Consider the following 19,231-nt stretch of genomic DNA (forward strand, 5'->3'; position numbering starts at 1 on the left):
TTGAGGAGCTCTTTTGGTACTAAATACTATTTGTGCAATAATTATTGCCCATTAATGACCCCTTAAAATATTTTTCTTCTAACATTTCTATTATTTCTATTACAAGTAGTGTAGTAATTAAGGTTAAGATAGAGAATTCCAATCCAAAGAGGCAAATTAGAGACATTTTGTGGCTGAAAAAAATTAATTGCAGATCATAACTGCTTGGTTATTTTTAGGTTTTGCATTTGAAAAGCCTACATGTTTAGACATGGTCATACACTAGATTTCTTTAAATGTGAAATTTTAAAACGTTAATAACGTGCATCATAATAATTTTAATTTTTTGGATTAATATTTTTAAATTCCCCCACCCCCCATAAATTGTATTCAATCTGTGGGAAACACTGATATTACAGATTTCTGTATTTTTGATCAAATAAATGTAGCCTTGATGAGCATAAGATACTTATTTCAATACTTTTAAAAATAGTAATGTTTCCAAACTTAAATATGGGAAATATTAATTTATAAGAGAGTACAGATCAACATTTGGCATTAAACTAGCTGACATAAACTAAGTTATCGCTCAGTAGGGGATAAATGTGCACCCTTATTACTATTCTTAAAACAACATACCTGTTTCAGATTTCATTAGAATAAAATGACACCTAATATTTAATTCAAGCTCCAGAAGGTGACCTGATTTGTAATAGTTTTACTATAAAATGTGATTTATTTCTTAATAATCTCAACCCATTTTGGACCCTATTTGTTTATATGCTTGTGAACAAATCAGTACACGCATACTTATACGTATGTGCATCCAAACACACACCTACACCATGACCAAACATTCATAACACATGCACGGTCATGGAAAAAGTCTTCCTATTGCAAGAAATCGCAGAGGTCCAGATGCCAAAGCTCACACTTTATTGGTGGAGACCAATACTCGTAACTCATTTTTATGGTGTTTTTGACCAGTGACCTCATATACAGGTGTTTGCCTCTTCTTTTCATCTTCAGACAGTCTGTCCAAAAACATTCAGTTGGGTACTTTCCCACTCTTTTTAATGAGCTCATCCACATTTTTTATCAATACTCCCTACTAGTGGCATGGTCTGTTTTGAAACTTTAATCACATGTTGAAGGCCAAAGAAGAGATTGCTATTATGCAGGTGTAAGTTCAGCTAAGGTGAGACCTACAGCAGGGGTTTTCAAACTTTATGATGCCAAAGACCCCCACATATGAAAAAACTTGTATGAGGGACCCCCCTTCTTAAAATCCATCAATATATGTGACCCTGGAACAGAAAAGCACATTTAAAAAAATAAATAAAGATTTATAAATATAACTTTATAGAACATGATCTTTACTTAATATCCGTGTGATTTTTGGCATAAAAGAAAACTTTATAATTTTGACCCATGCGATGTATTGTTGGCTATTGCCACAAATATACCTGATGAATAGTTTTGTGGTCAAGGGTCACATTTTTATGCATGAAAAAACATTTAAACTGTTAGATAAATAGTAAGTTTGACATAAATACAACATATTGTTTCTAAACTTGAATTGGTTATACTTAATGTTGGATGTATTAAACCTGAAGAATAACATTTTTTGTGAAAAAGTATTTGTATAAGCAACTTTCTCAAATGTGTGTAAGGATGCAGCTTACGTACTGCGTTAAGACACTGCCTTACAACCCAGAGAGCGAGATAAAGGGGACTATAGTGAGAAAAACTCACTTTAACCAGACTTTAACCATTTTTGCTTTTCTTTTTATTCCCTGAAATTTTCTGAGGACCCCTTAGAAACATTCTGGAGGTCCCCGGACCCCAGTTTGAAAACCCCTGACCTATAGTGTCATTGTGCAGGCTTTGTTACCCATATCTTGAAGGCCAAAAGAAGAGCTTACCATCGCTATTCAGGGGCAAGTTCATGGCTAAAGGGAGACGTGTGGTGTAAATCACAGAGTCTGCAAACAAATCCGAAATTTCCAATAAAAATATACTATAGCACCACATACACCCTTATAACACATGCCACCCACCCTCCGAATAACCTCAGGAAACACAAGCACAAAACCTCAACTCATCAGAAAACATCTAATGAGCCCTCGTCAAGCAAACACCCCCTCATCTCTCTCTCTCTCTCTCTCTCTCTCTCTCTCTCTCTCTCTCTCTCTCTCTCTCTCTCTCTCTCGCTCGCTCCCCTGCCACACAGACACGGCACTTTACAAGGACTGATGATGCTGCAAAGACCACAATAATGATAATTAACTTGCTGAATTTAGAAGATTATGCTGTTAATTAGTTGCAAAATAAAGATAAGTAATAAAGGAGCAGATGGTTGAATAAAACCCTCGAGATGGAGGGCTACTGCTCTGAAGGGGCTCCGATGGCAGATATGAAATATGAATCTGACTGGCCCCACACACATCGTTCACATTCCCTCTTTCTTTCTCTCTCTCTCTCTCTCTCTCTCTCTCTCTCTCTCTCTCTCTCTCTCTCTCTCTCTCTCTCTCTCTCTCTCTCTCTCTCTCTCTCAGTCTTTCTCTCAGTCTTTCTCTCAGCCCTTGCGTGACTTGTTCCACGTGAATAATTTCTTTCTAGTCATGTAGAAATGTGGAGTTCGGGGAGGGTATTGCTCTATAAACTAATTTGCTAGATAGATTGGTCTGCCGAGGATGGCTGTTAAAATAATGTTTTTTTCTTGTGTTCTCATGAAAATGAATGCGTCCTCCGTCCCTGTGGCCATGGTTACACACCTCACCTGCTGTGGGGCCGTTTGTTAACTCTCGTGGTTGACTGCCTTCGGGCCACATCATGGCTTCCTCCAAAGGGTCTAGTCAGTTAAAATAAAAATACTATATCTATGGATATATATAACCTCTCAGTATCTGTACATCTGAAGACTGGCTTTTCTGTTCTTGTGTGTATGTATGTTACACTGTAAAAAAAAAAAAGGGGGGGGGGGTAAATTTTTATTCTTTTATTTTGTCAAATCATTTTAGATAATTTATGTGGTTTGGATAACATAATATTTCCCCTTTTTTGTATTAACACCAACATTTTAGAAGTTAAACCAGCAGTATTTTTTTTTTTACAATGCTAGGGTTACATATTTTAATTTAATGATATATCTATAGAATTATTGCTAAAAGAATTTCATAGAAGAGGTTTTAAAAATGTTTCTGTAAGGATATTTTGGTAAAAATATTTGTGAAATTACACATAATGTTACGTAAAATAGTGTTTGTTTAGTTTTTTCACAGCATAAAAGATATACACAAAAGAAAATATCATTCATATAGGAAGTGGTGGACAACCAGTACTGGCTTATTTAAAGCCTCCACATAAACAACATTTCATTTTCAGAAAATAGTGTGCATATCCAGGGCTTGACATTAACTTTTTTGCTCTCCAGCCTCAATGGCTAGTGGTTTTCTTAAGTTACTGGCCACTCAGCATCTTCACTGGCCACAATTTTGACATCCATACCATGGGTGAAAAACTGCCATTAAAGATATTTTTAATATCATCTCATAATTTGTCAGAAAGTTTATTAGGCTGCTGTCACTTTAAGACCTGACCCACAGATCCATTATACTGTTACACATGCGTTTTCTTTCTCAACTGTTTACGTTCACTTAATACATAACTGACTGTGTTTACGTAAATTCTCGCCAAGACCGGCATTTTGACATTTTTGTGTGTGTATTTGACTGTTAAAGTGCAATAAGCAGCGAAAAAGAACTGCTGCTTTGGGTGTGAACACAAAATCTGCAGGAATGAACAAAATCGTGTGCAATACAATAAAAAAATCTATATTGTTTGACATTGATATTGAGTATCATCAAAACGCTAAAAATGATTGTAAACTTGAAGCGCTCGTGTTGTCATTATGGGGGGTTGCTCATAGTGAAGAGAAAAGCTCTTGGCGCTGAGGTCTCTATGCTGCACACGCTACAGTACGCCAGGGAAAGGCAGATTTCCCTGACAAGAGAAAATCACAGGCATCTCCAGGGAATAGTGAATTAGCTACGACAGCTCTTACTCCTGTGGAAGAGCTCTGAGGGAAGCATCTGTTTAAAGCTGTGATGAATATGTTGTTTTAATCCTTGCCTCTGGTTTTCTGCAGAAGTTAATTATTCTAATCTTCAGTTCTCGCCTCTCTCTAATGTAGTTTAGCCTCCTGATCCCAGAGAGAAAGAGAGAGAGCACCATGTTTTCTCATTTCACTGCAGTTATGATGGAAGTATATAAAACTGCTGAAGAGAGGGAGATTATATAGTTAAACGCTGTGCGCATTGGCAGATTTTTGACTGTCGGCATAAAGTCTGTTGCATACTGCAACACTTTGGCAAGAACTACAAGTGGCCAATCACAGCTTGGTATTTTGAATGTGACACTTCAAAGGGTAAATGTTAAATTGGACATAAAGGGGAATAAACAGTTGTATTCTTACTCCCTGCATTGTTCAACAAATTTTCACGGGCAAAATCCAGTCATGTCAATAGGAATTTTGTGTGAGGACGAAAGTTTTCCCAACCTGATTTGGCAACTGGTTTAACTCGGTTATTGACCAACAGTACTCGTTTTGAAAGTGACTTCTGTGTGAGCTGTGCTTCTCCTATCGCTACACTATTGGCAATAAACAATGGACCTTTTTTGGTCTTCAAGATTTCAGCATAATTTTCAGTAGCACTATATTTTAGGGTTCAGTTATTAACTATTAGCAAGTTGCTTATTAGCATGTATATTACTAGGATATTGGCTGTTTATTAGTACTTATAAAGCTCATATTAATGCCTCATTCTGCATGACCTTATTCTGCATCCCTTAATCCTTCCCAATACCTGAACTTAAATACTACAAAAACTACCTTACTAACTATTTATAAGCAGTTAATTAGGAGTTTATTGAGGCAAAAGTCGTACTTAATAGTGAATATGTTCCCCATACTAAAGTGTTACCTAATTTTCTAATGCGAGATCAATCTATAGCCTCCCGAGTGCCACTGTCCACAAATGAGGACATTATATTTTAGTGAATTTCTCTGAAACCATACATGTCACAGTCTGGATGTCCTGTAAAGAGCATATTCAGGGCTTTTCAGAGATACCATTTGTTTTGATGTTTCACCAGGACAACAACTTCCCCTGGGTCTTTAAAAATGACTGAATGATCAAATTTACCACTTGAATGGAAATATAATATTTTGTAAAAATCATTTACATCTGACTAATTTTCTAATTGTTTGTTATAGATCAGCATCTCAGATTTTTTTAATGGGGTTTCTAATCAAAATATGACTTTCTGTGATGATACAGGGCATTGATTTCATACATGTCCTCTGGGACTTTGTTTGGTGTTTGTGTGTGTGTGTGGGGGGGGGGGGGGGGGGGCAACACAAAGTGAATAGGGAAAGAAATTGCATATCGATGTTATTATAAAATAATTGATATTATTATGAAAATTTTGCCAACTATTTCTCCCATTATTACACGTCTTTTTCATTACATGTTGCTCCAAGAACACATTCAAGACAGTGTATAGACACATTGCATTGAATGGGAAAACCCATGGCCATTTTACCCACATATTGCATAAAGTAAAATGGCATATCAAAAAATTCCATTATATATTTCATAACATGTCCTGGCATCTACTTGCGAGGACACAGTATAACATGAATAAAACATCATTAAAAGAAAAATGTTCTGAAAAATGTAATGACATGAAAAAAATACTAAATTCAAAAGGCTTTGTTTTCCTGGGTCGTTTAACAAAACGTGATATATTTTGAAGATTCTATACCATAATACTATGAACTTAAAACAAGATACTTTCTAGCAAACTGATTTAAAAAAAAATACACGCTGAATAATTGCATAAAGCCACCCAATCAGATTTTGAAGAAGTGTCTGGCAGGTTGTGAATGGTCTGGTGTGCCTTGATTCTCTTGATGTAGTTTATCATTGATATCTGCTTTTGCAACCGTTTGAGTGGACAGTATTTTAAAGACATTACAATAGTACATGTTGACTTGACCTCTGACTCTCACCTGTAGAAGCTGAAGGCGGCCCTCAGTCAGCAGCTCCCTCAGGTAACCAACGGCGACGCAGGCGACATCCAGAGCAGCTCGGCCAGCGAGACTCCGCCCCCGAGTGAAGAGCCACGCCCCAAGTCACTACAGCAGCCTGCTACATCCACTACAGAAACGCCTGTATGTACCGTCTCTTGCAAATAATCCCAGAACAATTAGGTATCATGAACTAACAATCAACGACAGGTTAACAAAAAAGTTAATGCTGATTTTTACGTATATTTTATATTCCCCATATATTTTAATTTAACGTATTAATTAAGTAATTGTTGTTTATTGTTAGTTACATGATACCTAACGCGTTAACTACGATTAACAAATTGTACCCTAATATTATGTACCCATTTTCAAACAGCAATAATATTTAAAAAATGATTTTAATAATTTGCAAACATCTAATCAAATGCAATGTATATTTTTATAGACTTATTAAATATGGTAGCAGTTTATAGTAATTCTTTATTTTATAGTGTCCTTGTTACATGTTACATGTAATTACTGTTGTAATAACTATAAAGTATGCATAATTACATGCAACTAACCCTAAACCAAACCCCAGTTCTAACCCTATAGTAAGGACATTATTATTATTATAGTAAAGACGTTAATTATTATTACTTAAATATATAGTGTGATAAATAATTACACGGTAACACAGACACCTTAAAATAAAGTGTAACCCACTTTTTTTACAGCCGTACTTCTTACAGCCCGATTCCCCATGTACATACTATAGTAATAAGCAATAACTGTGTGATAACTAGGTGCTAACTGAACTTATAGTGGGGCAAAAAAGTATTTAGTCAGTCACCAATTGTGCAAGTTCTCCCACTTAAAAAGAGGAGAGAGGCCTGTAATTTTAATCATAGGTGCACTTCAACTATGAGAGACAGAATGAGAAAATTAATCCAGAAAATCACATTGTCTGATTTTTAAAGAATTTATTTGCAAATTATGGTGGAAAATAAGTATTTGGTCACCTACAAAAAAGCTAGATTTCTCTCTCACAGACCTGTGACTTCTTCTTTAAGTGGCTCCTCTGTCCTCCACCCGTTACCTGTATTAATGGCACCTGTTTGAACTCATTATCAGTATAAAAGACACCCGTCCACAACCTCAAACAGTCAGACTCCAAACTCCACTATGGCCAAGACCAAAGAGCTGTCAAAGGACAGCAGAAACAAAATTGTAGACCTGCACCAGGCTGGGAAGACTGAATCGGCAATAGGGAAGCAGCTTGGTGTGAAGAAATCAACTTTGGGAGCAATTATTAGAAAATGGAAGACATACAAGACCACTGACAATCTCCCTCGATCTGGGGCTCTACGCAAGATCTCACCCTATGGGGTCAAAAAGATCACTAGAACGGTGACCAAAAATCCCAGAACCACACAGGGGGACCTAGTGAATGACCTGCAGAGAGCTGTGACCAAAGTAACAAAGGCTACCATCAGTAACACTACGCCGCCAGGGACTAAAATCCTCCAGTGCCAGACGTCTCCCCCTGCTTAAGCCATTACATATCCGGGCCCATCTGAAGTTTGCTAGAGAGCATTTGGATGATGCAGAAGAGGATTGGGAGAATGTCATATGGTCAGATGAAACCAAAATAGAAATTTTTGGTAAAACCTCAAGTTGTCGTGTTGCAAGGGCATTGAAGATGAAACGTGGCTGGGTCTTTCAGCATGACAATAATACCAAACACACCGCCCGGGCAACGAAGGAGTGGCTTCGTAAGAAGCATTTCAAGGTCCTGGAGGGGCCTAGCCAGTCTCCAGATCTCAACACCATAGAAAGACTTTGGAGAGACTTTAAAATCCGTGTTGCCCAGCGACAGCCCCAAAACATCACTGCTCTAGAGGAGATCTGCGTGGAGGAATGCGCCAAACTACCAGCAACAGTGTGTAAAAACCTTGTGGTGACTTACAGAAAACGTTTGACCTCTGTCATTGCCAACAAAGGGTATATAAAAAAGTATTGAGATGAACTTTTGTTATTGACCAAATACTTATTTTCCACCATAATTTGCAAATAAATTCTTAAAAAATCAGGCAATGTGATTTTCTGGATTTTTTCCCCCTCATTCTGTCTCTCATAGTTGAAGTGTACCTATGATGCAAATTACAGGCCTCTCTCATATTTTTAAGTGGGAGAACTTGCACAATTGGTGGCTGACAAAATACTTTTTTGCCCCACTGTACACCTAAACCTATCCTTAACCCCTGTAGTTACCACCACATATTACTCAGTACTTTCTTAGGTAAGTCACTTCAAGTGCACATACTGTAAAATAAAGTGCAACCAGTAAACATTAATGGCTGGCTGGTATGTTTTATTTTTTCATCAACCGTTTGAACATATGATAACAATGCCACTAATTGATTTTTGTTCATGTTTGATTGTCGGCCCGTGTAGGTGTCTCCCGCCCCTCCAGCCCAGCACACAACCAGTACAGGTGGGCGGCGGCGGAGAACCACCAGTGAGGACCCCGATGAGAAAAGACGGAAGTTTCTGGAAAGAAACAGAGCCGCCGCGTCTCGCTGCAGACAGAAGAGGAAAGTCTGGGTGCAGAGTCTGGAGAAAAAAGCAGAAGACTTGAGCAGCGTGAACGGACAGCTACAGGTACACACACACACACACACACACACACACACCAGACTCTCTTTGAGTGTATTAATGTGTGCGTTTGAGAGCCAGACAAAGATGGTGATGAAGTCATTAATGTAAATTAAGAAGTGTGTTTGCATGACAGCCACGGCGTGATTGTTCGAGTCTCCTGCATCGATATGGCCCTGTCAATAAAGACGTTTCCTCCAGATGTCATCGGCACACAAGCGTATCGTCTGTTCTGTCGGAGCGTTTGTGAGCTGCCCTGGAACTCTCTCAGGGAAAGCCGTCTCTTTCTCAACCCCCGTTTTGTAGCAGGCAATTAGGATCCGCCACTGACAAGTTCGAAACAGTTCACGTAACCGTTGTCTCTGCTGATAACGGAGAGTGTGGCTCAGCGTCGGCACGTTCCAGACAATTTAATGAGATGTGCCACTGTTTATTTGCACGCTGTCTTTTTTATTTGTCCATTTAAACAAAGCGCAATGCTTTCGCGACGGGGTGGGGGAAGGGCGATTAATTTGTGGGTTATATGAACGAATAAGCTAACATGAAACAGATGGAGAGCTGAAGAAGGGTGTTGGGTGTATTACAGAATGTTTGGGACTCTGAAAACGAGTATGACAGTGTTTCATCGGAGGGAAGGTGTTTAATACGAGCACATTTATCAGCGCTGATGGGCTCGTGTAATTGTCCCTCTCTGCCCCGTTGGCCCAGCTGATCGGAGCGTAGAGCTCTAATGATGCTCAATTACGTTAACATCATCCTTAACTGGCTTTTTAACGAGGTGTCAGGGTTTGCAGACCAGCGCACGGCAACACTCGAGCCAAACATCCCCCCTGTGCTGTCTTTATGGATGCAGCCGGTCTGCGAACGCATTAAACACTTTAATGGCCTGAACGGGCCTGGTCTTACCGCTTCGCCATCTCTCTGAAAACAGCAGAGGGGACATTTGAGATTCATCAGATTTTATACATTTCACTTGATGATTTTTTAAAGCAGAATGGGAGGACAGTACCTGAAGCCATATGTCACTTTAGATATTCGTGTCATTGAAAGTTCACCGGTAAAATACCTGGTAGCAAAATATTAACAAAAACATGTTAAATTGGTGTTCCTTCTTTTGTTTGTCTGACCAACACATTGGCTTATTGCACGTCAATTAATTGACCAGCATTTGGGAATTTTCCTGGTCTGTGCATTTCTTTCATATGTTTTAGACTAAATATTTTTTCAATTCAATTGTAATTTTGGGTTTTTGAAAGAAGTCTCTTTTGCTAACCAAAGATGACTTTATTTTCTCAAAAAATGCAGTAAAAACGGTAAAATAATGTGAAATATTATAACAATCTAAAACAGCTGTCTATCTATGTTAAAATGTAATTTACTCCTGTGATCAAAAATCATTCTCATATGATGATCTGCTGCTCAAGTAACAAATATTAATTATTATTAATGCTGAAAACGGTAACGCTGCTCCATATTTTTGTAAAAACCTTTTTTTGCAGGATTTTTTATAAATTAAGTTCCAAAGAACTGCATTTTTGAATAGAAAATGTTGTAATATTATAAATGTTTAATCAATCAGGGTCATGATTACCCTGTTTTTGTGATATGCATTTTCCTGCTTATACTCACCAAATAAATAAATCTACATAAAACATTCATTTATCCCTCATCCTTCCCTCACACTTTGTAACAAATCCTTCCATCGTGGATCAAAATGACCCGATGCCCTAAAATCCCCCCCAAAATATTTTTTTATTTATATACTTTAAATATTTGTTTAAAGCAATTTTTGGGGAGGTTTTTTGTTGTTGTTATTTTTATTTTATTTACAATAATATTACTAGATTTTATCAGTAATTTAAGCACATTCTTTCAACTTAAATTCAGAATAGCTCACAATTTTATGCCCTTTTATTTTAAACCCTTTTAATTCATTCTTTGCCGACCACATGTAGAAAAATAATAATATTACACATATAACACATTTCATGACTCTTGAGCTTTTCTCAAATGAGCTGTTCCACTGGGTCCTAAAATCAGTTTCTCTTCAGTATGCATTTAGATACACATGTTAAAATTTATAAAAAAAACAAAAAATAAAACCTTTTTTTGTTTTCACTATGTGTACTGAAGCATTCCTCTCATTCCATTCATTCCTATGGGAGTGAGATTTATCCGTGAGGGAAGGATTTGCTACTTTTTAAAATTTCAAGCACAAAATCCGTCTTTTTTTGTGTATTTGTGGTTCAAGTGTGACAAAAGTCCTAGGGTCGAACCACTCTGATGAACACTCAATTAAAAAAATAAATAAATAAAAATGAGTTTTGAGAAGGATAAGGGTTAAAGTTGCTTATTTTATGAGAATAAAAATGAACAGAGAAACATGGAATAAACACATCTATGTAGGAGATATTTTGCCTGAAACGATCTGTAGCATCATTATAAAATATTTTGACCACAGAATGATCACAATTGACAGCTAGGCAGTTTACTGTTTATTGCAGTAACTATGTGTTCGCCATCTCGAACCACTCGATTGGCCACACCGCTCTGTAAATATCTACATGGCAATTGAACACCCATACTGGTCCACCATAAATGTGTCCGTCTTATTTTACGATCACTGTTGAGAACAGCGTTGCCCCTGAGCCTTATGAGTTATTTTCAAGTAACTAATAATAATAGCCTGCTGTGGTCAAGTGGATGCCCGTACTGAATATTGTAGTCTTGGGTGCGTTTTGATGTGGAAAAATAGATGGAGAGAGAGAGGCCTACTTTTGTGGCCGTAATGGAAGATGGCAGTTTGTCGTGCACATTGCCACAGTGTTGGCGCAGCTGTGTTTAAATCTGCTTCTCCTCTGCACACCATGCCAAGATAAAACAGATGGAATGAAATAAACTGGCACGCTTTTAGACTCCTGCATTAAATGTCGGCCGTGTTGCTGAGGAACAGAGAAAGTGTTTAAATCTGCGCTCTTGTGCCCTTCTTCCGCACCCGTTCAGCTCACTGTAAATCCTGCTAAAGTCACCTTCGCTGTTAAACAGCCTGTCTTTAGCGCATGCAGAACAGCACAGCCCCATGGGAGTCCTAACGGCAGACGAGAGTAAATCTCACCAGAATGGGCGCCAGTGTTTCGCTGACGGAGGGGAGAGCGCTCTCTGTGCTTCTCTCTCCTGGGACTCTGCCATTAAGCAGCTATAATTGTGTCCCAAAAAAAACTTAAATGAAGACAAGCTAATGATCTTCTTCTGTTGATTCCTTACTTATCTGCTCATCTTGATAGGTCACATGCTTCTTTCTCTCTGTCCAGAATGAGGTGACTCTTCTGCGTAGTGAGGTGGCCCAGCTGAAACAGCTTTTACTGGCACATAAAGACTGTCCTGTGACTCTCCTGCAGAAGAAATCAGCATACCACCGTGAGTACCACATCAACATACCACACTGAACACCAGTTTGCTTGGTCATCAGACTCCTGGTCCTGCTTTGAGATTTAGATTTAGCGCTTATGGATCAAAACAGCCTTAACATTTTTATATATTTAATTTATTTGTATTAGAGACAACATTAAATTACCGTTAGTACCATGTTTCAGTGCTCTGAAGCCTGCAAAACCTGACAATTTTCTAAAAATCTTAAATGAATTTTCCATATGTGTTTTTTTGTTTAGTATCACACTTGATACACCAGGCTTTTATGGCTTAAAGAGAGATATAGTAAGAATATGGAGGATAAACATCTTAGTTTTAGATCATATAGATCATATAAAGATCGTATAGCATTTAAACAGTCAACTACCATAATGCATATATATCAGTTGTCACTCAATATCTCCTAATAATATGTCTTCGAGAGTTAGACTTGACTTAGAGAGATATTAAATGTTTAGTTTTATGATCAAATCTCTGTGGTTTTTATTGTGGGGGCTTATCATATAATGCAGTGCAATACAATGATAAATGAGAGATGAACAAATAAATCTTCCTCAAGTCTAATGGATCATATTTGATACTTACATAACATAACATGATTTTTCTATTAAAAAAATGTTATGTTTACATAATCAATTAAACCAAAAAGTTGGTTCAGTCCATTAAATGTTCATCTTGAAATTTTACTAACAGTATGAAAGTTAATTTTGTATTTACTTTATGCTTTGAAATCTTTAATGATTTCTATAAAGGCACGTGAACCACGAGCTGACGGTGGACTTTTTTACAATTATACTAAAATTCCTTTTACTTAAGTAAACTATTAATCATAGCAGAAGGCATATAGTACATTGTGTTCAATGTATTTTTAATTAATGTTTTGATCATATTACTAATTTAAAGGCCTTGGAAATTTGTATATCAAGTATGATACAGTGAAATGACAAATCATATTTTAAATGAGTTTTTACCCGAATATTTTACCCGAGATTGTGTATCACAAAAAATTGGCAAGTAATAATGTCTTTGTATTGCATTATCCTCACTAGAATTGCAAAAACAAACACGCAGCATAACCAGTGTAGGCCGATTAACAATATGCATTTTTTGGCATTGTTGCCTTCATTTAGATAAGACAGTACATACACTATATTGCCAAAAGTATTGGGACACCCCAAATCATTGAATTCAGGTGTTCAATCACTTCATGGCCACAGGTGTATAAATCAAGCACTAGGCCTGCAGACGCTTCTACACACATTAGTGAAAGAATGGGTCGCTCTCAGGAGCTCAGTGAACTCAAGCGTGGTGCCGTGATAGGCTGACACCTGTGCAATAAATCAATTCCTCAATGTCACTAATTTTCCTACTAAATATTCCACGCTCAACTGTTAGTGGTATTATAACAAAGTGGAAGCAATTGGGAACAACAGCAGCAAGACATTTTAGACAATTTCATGCTCCCAACTTTGTGGGAACAGTTTGGGGACGGCCCCTTCCTGTTCCAACATGACTGCACACCAGTGCACAAAGCGTCGGTCCATTAAGACATGGATGAGTGAGTTTGGTGTGGAGGAACTTGACTGGCCTGCACAGAGTCCTGAGCTCAACCCCATAGATCACCTTTGGGATGAATTAGAGCGGAGACTGAGAGCCAGACCTTCTCGTCCAACATCAGTGCCTGACCTCACAAATGCACTTCAAGAAGAACGGTCAAAGATTATAATAAACACACTCCTAAACCTTGTGGAAAGCCTTCCCAGAAGAGTTGAAGCTGTTATAGCTGTAAAGGGTGGGCCGACTTCATATTAAACCCTACGGATTAAGAATGGGATGGCATTAAAGTTCATATAAAGGCAGACGTCCCGAAACCTTCGGCAATATAGTGTGGATTGGACCAGAAGTAAGCAGAAAGTAAAAAGAACACGAGCTGGGATTTTCGACTCACTCACTGATGAAAATGCCCGTGTAAAATAGTGTGGTTGGGAAAAACTGCCCTAGGTGTTTGGCTCATGTGACTTGGGCCAGTGAGATTCCATCGTGAGATTTCATTCACAAGGCCGCAATCACGGTTGGTGAAGAGTTGTTCAATTTTGCTTAGGATTCAATCTCACTGAATAGCTTTTCTTTCTTTGAAAATGAGTAAAAAATTCTGGATTGCCAGCTCTGCGTAATGGGTTGTTCTTTCTTTTTTGTGTTACATATTCAGTTTTGACTATAACAGATGAGTGTTATTCCTAATGAGTGTTCTGTGGGGTTTTTGATGAAATGTGAAGAGTGGAAAATGAACTAGCCCTGAGTGTGAAATAACACAGATTCATCTCGTCCCATTATTACCTCAGAACTCCGAGGACTCATATATTTGCTCAACAGCGATGTTGGCTAACAAAATGATCCCCACTGTATGTGGCGCTGTCCTCTTTAAGATGAGTGATAAAGAGGCATTCAGAAACCGAGGGCTGCTTTTGGTACACACGCCTCTTTGGCCGTTATGCTTTAATGACACCTTGTGAAATGTGCAGATCTGCGACTGGTCTGCCATATGCAGCCACTTCATATCAATTAGCTGTTGTCAGAGGGACGGAGAAGCAGTTGTGGGAGTGACTGTGTGTACGCTTTTGCTGGAAGCGCTTCTGCGGGCAAAAGCTTAGCGGCTGCGAATGCTAGTGTGTAAGCACTTTTTTTGTACATAACATTCAACACTTGGATTCGCCGATATGTCGTTGGCTTTGAGTGTGTGTGTCTGCGTTTGGCTCATTTTGCAACCCAGCGCTGACTTGTATTGACAATGATTGCTTCCAAAATGAGTGTATTATAGAGGAGAGTCTGACAGAAGCGCAGTTTGGCAACTGGGACGCGCCGCTGCAGCCGTGCAGTTCATTATGCGACGGCATTGTTAAGCAGCTTGACTGACAGGTCTCATGCATATTATGAGCGGGATGGTTGTCGGGTGAGATTGGGTTGTCTGGGAGCTGGTTCATTTGCAGGCATTGGTAGGTCTTTGCGAGGTAGAGGAGAGTGAGGAGATGATCGAAACCATTCCTCAATCCTGTTTATGCTGCCAATGTCACCGAATGCCGTGAGGGGTCATATATTAGTCGCCTGTGCAAATGAGGCTCAGAGAAGAGCTTCGTTCCGTCTTTGTAAACAACGCTGGTTTGTGCCACATTCATTGCAGGATGGAGAAGCAGCAGATGGTCATCACCTGTCAAAGAACGGTCTTAATATGGTGAAAAAGTGCAAACGTCAGTGCGGGTTTCCTGTGCTCACATTCGGTCACCTGAGCGCTCCCGTCTTGTTCACTTCATTACAGTCCGTTAGGCCTGAAATATATTGAAAATCGCATTGTGCCTGCGTAGGACAGGTGTAAAGTATGGCAGACGAGATCTCGCTTGGCAAAGCATTTTCATTTCTGATTGCACACTTAAGTAAAGTATGTTTCTGGCCTTAATCTCTCAGGCAGTGCTGCCCTGGTAGCAGGTGGGGGGAAATTACCCAGGCTGCCCTGCAAACAGGGCAGGCCATGCCTCCGTTTGGCATTGCACAAACCCCATCTGCTCACAGCGGAGATGATCCGAGAGGAGGTGAGCGGAGAGCGGTCTCAGGAGCGTGCAACGTTGTGTATGATAATATATCACCCCCTTTCCTGCTTAATACCATTAGGAGTAATTACAGATGCCTGAACACGCAGAGGAAGAGAGGAGAAAACCCAACTCGGTTTTCTGTGTTCAACCGGAGTTGCGGAGGGCATTTACAACCCCATGTAGAGAGTCACCCAATCCGGAGCCGTCAGAACCGCACACACAATCTAATGCTCCCGCATTAATTACCAAATGCCATTTCAGCGGTGCTTGCTTCATTAGCTATATTAATTATCATGGTAGTCTGCATTTCTTTTTGAGTCAGAGCGAGAGAGCCTTTTTTCATTCCCTTCCTCATCAGGAGCCAATTAATTCAATGCAACTGCAGAACAGCTGGTGGCATTTGGACCGCGCATCTCTGCCGCTCTCCTGTGTGTGTATCATTAAAATCAGGTGCAGTAATTATCTGTCGCTGCAGTAGTTGGCAGGAAAGGAAGGGGATCGTTGGGAGGGGTGCTAGAGTCTGGACGCACGCTACAGCCTCTAATATACCCTGATGATGTTGGTTTAAAATGACATTGTAACTTTAATTAAAGGTTACAAAGCAAGCACAGGGATTAATAAAAGACAAAGCATTGGACTGGGGAAGTCTTTAATCGCAATCATGCCAGCAAGTCATCCGGTGCGAAAGAACTGGAGATGTTTGCGGGGTCAGAGCTGAGCTCTCTCTCTCTCGTCATCGATCGGGGGTTTAGATGTGGCTCTTTAGCGTAAGCAGTTAGTGCCTGATGGTAGACGTCATCACCACTGCTCAAGAGTGATCAGTCACATGGTAATTACAGATCAGGTGAGGCTGAGGCAACAGTGGCACCACACTTTCAGTGGGCATGTGCCAGCTGAGCAACTGCCATTGCAGTTAATAGTTAACTGTTAGCATTCCTATTTAAACTGCAGGCTGTCATCATATCTTTTACACCACAGTTGTGTTATCATCATCATTTAAATCAAATGATCAGGATGATTAAAATTTGGCAACTTCCTTTTGCCGGTTACTCGACACGGTTAAATTGCAATCAAGGATTTTCTTTCAAATCGATTACTCAAATTTAATTGAGAAATCGATACAGCCCTAGTTATTGCGATATATTGTCACACCCTTAATTAACACGAAATTTCATGTTTTGAATAGTAGTTATCATCAACACTGGCACATTGCTACTTTGAACACATTAGTTGCTGACTATGACGATTTCAGATTTTGACTTCACGACTATCATAGCCAAAATAATTTGTCAACAATAGTGTCACTATCTATAGGAATTGTGGGGGAAAAAAGTGGTAAAAGATTATTTTTTTTCGACGAGTGGCAGCAAATGTTAAAAATCAATGGCGCCACCTACTATATTGGAATATCATCTTGTTATTCTGCTATCTTCTGCTGGACTATTAAAGTCCCCCTGTAGTCAATAATTGTTTCCCTTAAAACTCCCCTTTGATTACCAAAATGACACATTTAAAAAAATCATGCTTAAAAATTGCTTGAATTTAATTTAATTTAATATACGCGGATTCATGAATATTCAAATTAGCCTCGCCTCCACTCACTCACAGGAGCTCGGACTACCTGAATAACAACGGCAAGTGGAAATACTGGTTTAATTCCGCCATATATGTTTGAAGCAGAAACTGATTCAGAAGAGGAAGAGTAAATTATACAGACATTTTAAAACAAGTCGGCGTTTCAGAATGTTAATGCGTTTTATGTATCGCTCTCTACAACGTCAGACCTTTTGCTTGACTACATTATCAAACAGCTAATAATGTGTTGGTAATGTTACACAAACCATGTTCCCATTTGCAATCTCTGCCTTCAGTATCAGTCAGTATATCCTTAGAAACGCTTTGAACAACTCAGAATGTTAGTGGAGAAAGAATATAGTTCATCATAACCAAAATATACATCATATACATAATTCATCTTCTATATTGTTTAATTGATATAATTTTTCATATCAACAGAAAAATATACTGGGATATCCTGGCTTCTCTTGAAACTCCCTTGCCTCAGCGTCGTAGTTAAAGGTGCACTATGCAGTATTTTTGCAGTAAAATATCCAAAAACCACTAGGCCAGTGTTTTTGTTTAGTTGAGTTCTTACAATATCCCAAATGTTTCCAACTATTTGTAAATTGTGAGAAAATTGCTATTTTAACCAATGACCCGGGACGTTCCAGCATTGCGTTTGAGCGAGTCGCCTGTCAATTGTGTCATATCTGCGTTACCCTCGGTTTCGGCTTTTATTTGGCAGGAGCGCTTTACTCTTAGCAGTGTGAACAAGTGAACGCACGGAGTAAAGTCATAACATCGTTTTAAACACACTTAAATGTATCTAATATGATAAACAGAGCTGCATTACCTTATAATCATAACCGGAAGAGCGGATCTGTGCAGGCGCCCGGCGACTGTGTCCCGTCCCGTCATAATAAAAGTCCCGGTGCTCGCGAGCCGTGTGTGTGTAACAATCGCTCCAGTGGCCGTGCTCAGCTCCTCAACACTCGCTCCTGCTCTGCTTCACACTACAGTAACGTTAATAACCGCATCCATGAACATGATTTCTGCCCGAGTCCTATTTCCCACTGGCTGTGAGGTGAAGACCACTTGTCCCAAGATACTGCGCTCAAACTTTGCATCATCAAACTACGCCTTTGTTTTGAATAGGCGCCCTCCAATGGACGGAAAGGTGCATAGTGCACCTTTAATGATATGCTAAATTGTGCGCACACATTGACGTGATTGGTTACAAGGTTGTTTGTGACGTCAGAACATGACGTTGTTTGTTTCACTGCATTTTAAAAAAGACAATACTGCCATTGACTTATGCATTTGCATGACATAACATGACTCTTTAACATGACATAAATATTTAATTTTTCGATACCAATATATTGTGACTCTCCTTTTGCTGACCTTCAAGTGCACAACCAATGATTACAATTATGTAGGTATCAAAAAAGCAAACAAATGAAGAAGTTCAGTCCTGTGCATATCTAGGTACAATCAGTTGCATAGCTTATAACACAATGTTGAAGGCAGAAAAAACTATGCATGCCATGTCATACATTTAATATGCACATTGCCGTTTTATTGCTAGCAAATTGCCCTTTTGTGATGCTTTCTGCAACTCTGGTGTTGAGAGGTGTGTTGAAGCCCTGATGTGAATAATGTGTTTGCACACAGATGGTAGGGAGACTGATTTCACACTGATATTTTTAATCTGAGAGTCAGTTGCTTTCACGTCATTAATCAGCAGGAACTATCAACAGTTTAAAAGTGATCGGTAACACAACAGATTTCCAAATGAACTTCTATTTCACAGAATCCTGAATAAATGTATTACAGTTTCCACACAAATCTGAAGCAGCACAACTGTTTTCATTATTGATCACAATAACACGTTTATTGAACAGCAGATCCTCATATTAGAATGATTTCTGAAGGATCATGTGAC

The 19,231-nt window shown here is 38.9% G+C and overlaps 1 protein-coding gene across 1 annotated transcript in view; it reads left to right on the top strand.

Annotated features, from left to right (window-relative positions):
• Positions 1–19,231, top strand: part of atf2 (activating transcription factor 2) — a 39,562-nt gene that overhangs the window by 14,607 nt on the left and 5,724 nt on the right. Inside the window, exons 9-11 of the mRNA XM_067443150.1 lie at positions 6,062–6,217; positions 8,513–8,719; positions 12,025–12,130. Of these exons, the coding sequence (XP_067299251.1) occupies positions 6,062–6,217; positions 8,513–8,719; positions 12,025–12,130 (469 nt within the window). The remainder of the gene's footprint in view (positions 1–6,061; positions 6,218–8,512; positions 8,720–12,024; positions 12,131–19,231) is intronic.

Source organism: Pseudorasbora parva, chromosome 5 (assembly GCF_024679245.1).
Source record: "Pseudorasbora parva isolate DD20220531a chromosome 5, ASM2467924v1, whole genome shotgun sequence".
In the NCBI taxonomy this organism is placed as follows: Eukaryota; Metazoa; Chordata; class Actinopteri; order Cypriniformes; family Gobionidae; genus Pseudorasbora; species Pseudorasbora parva.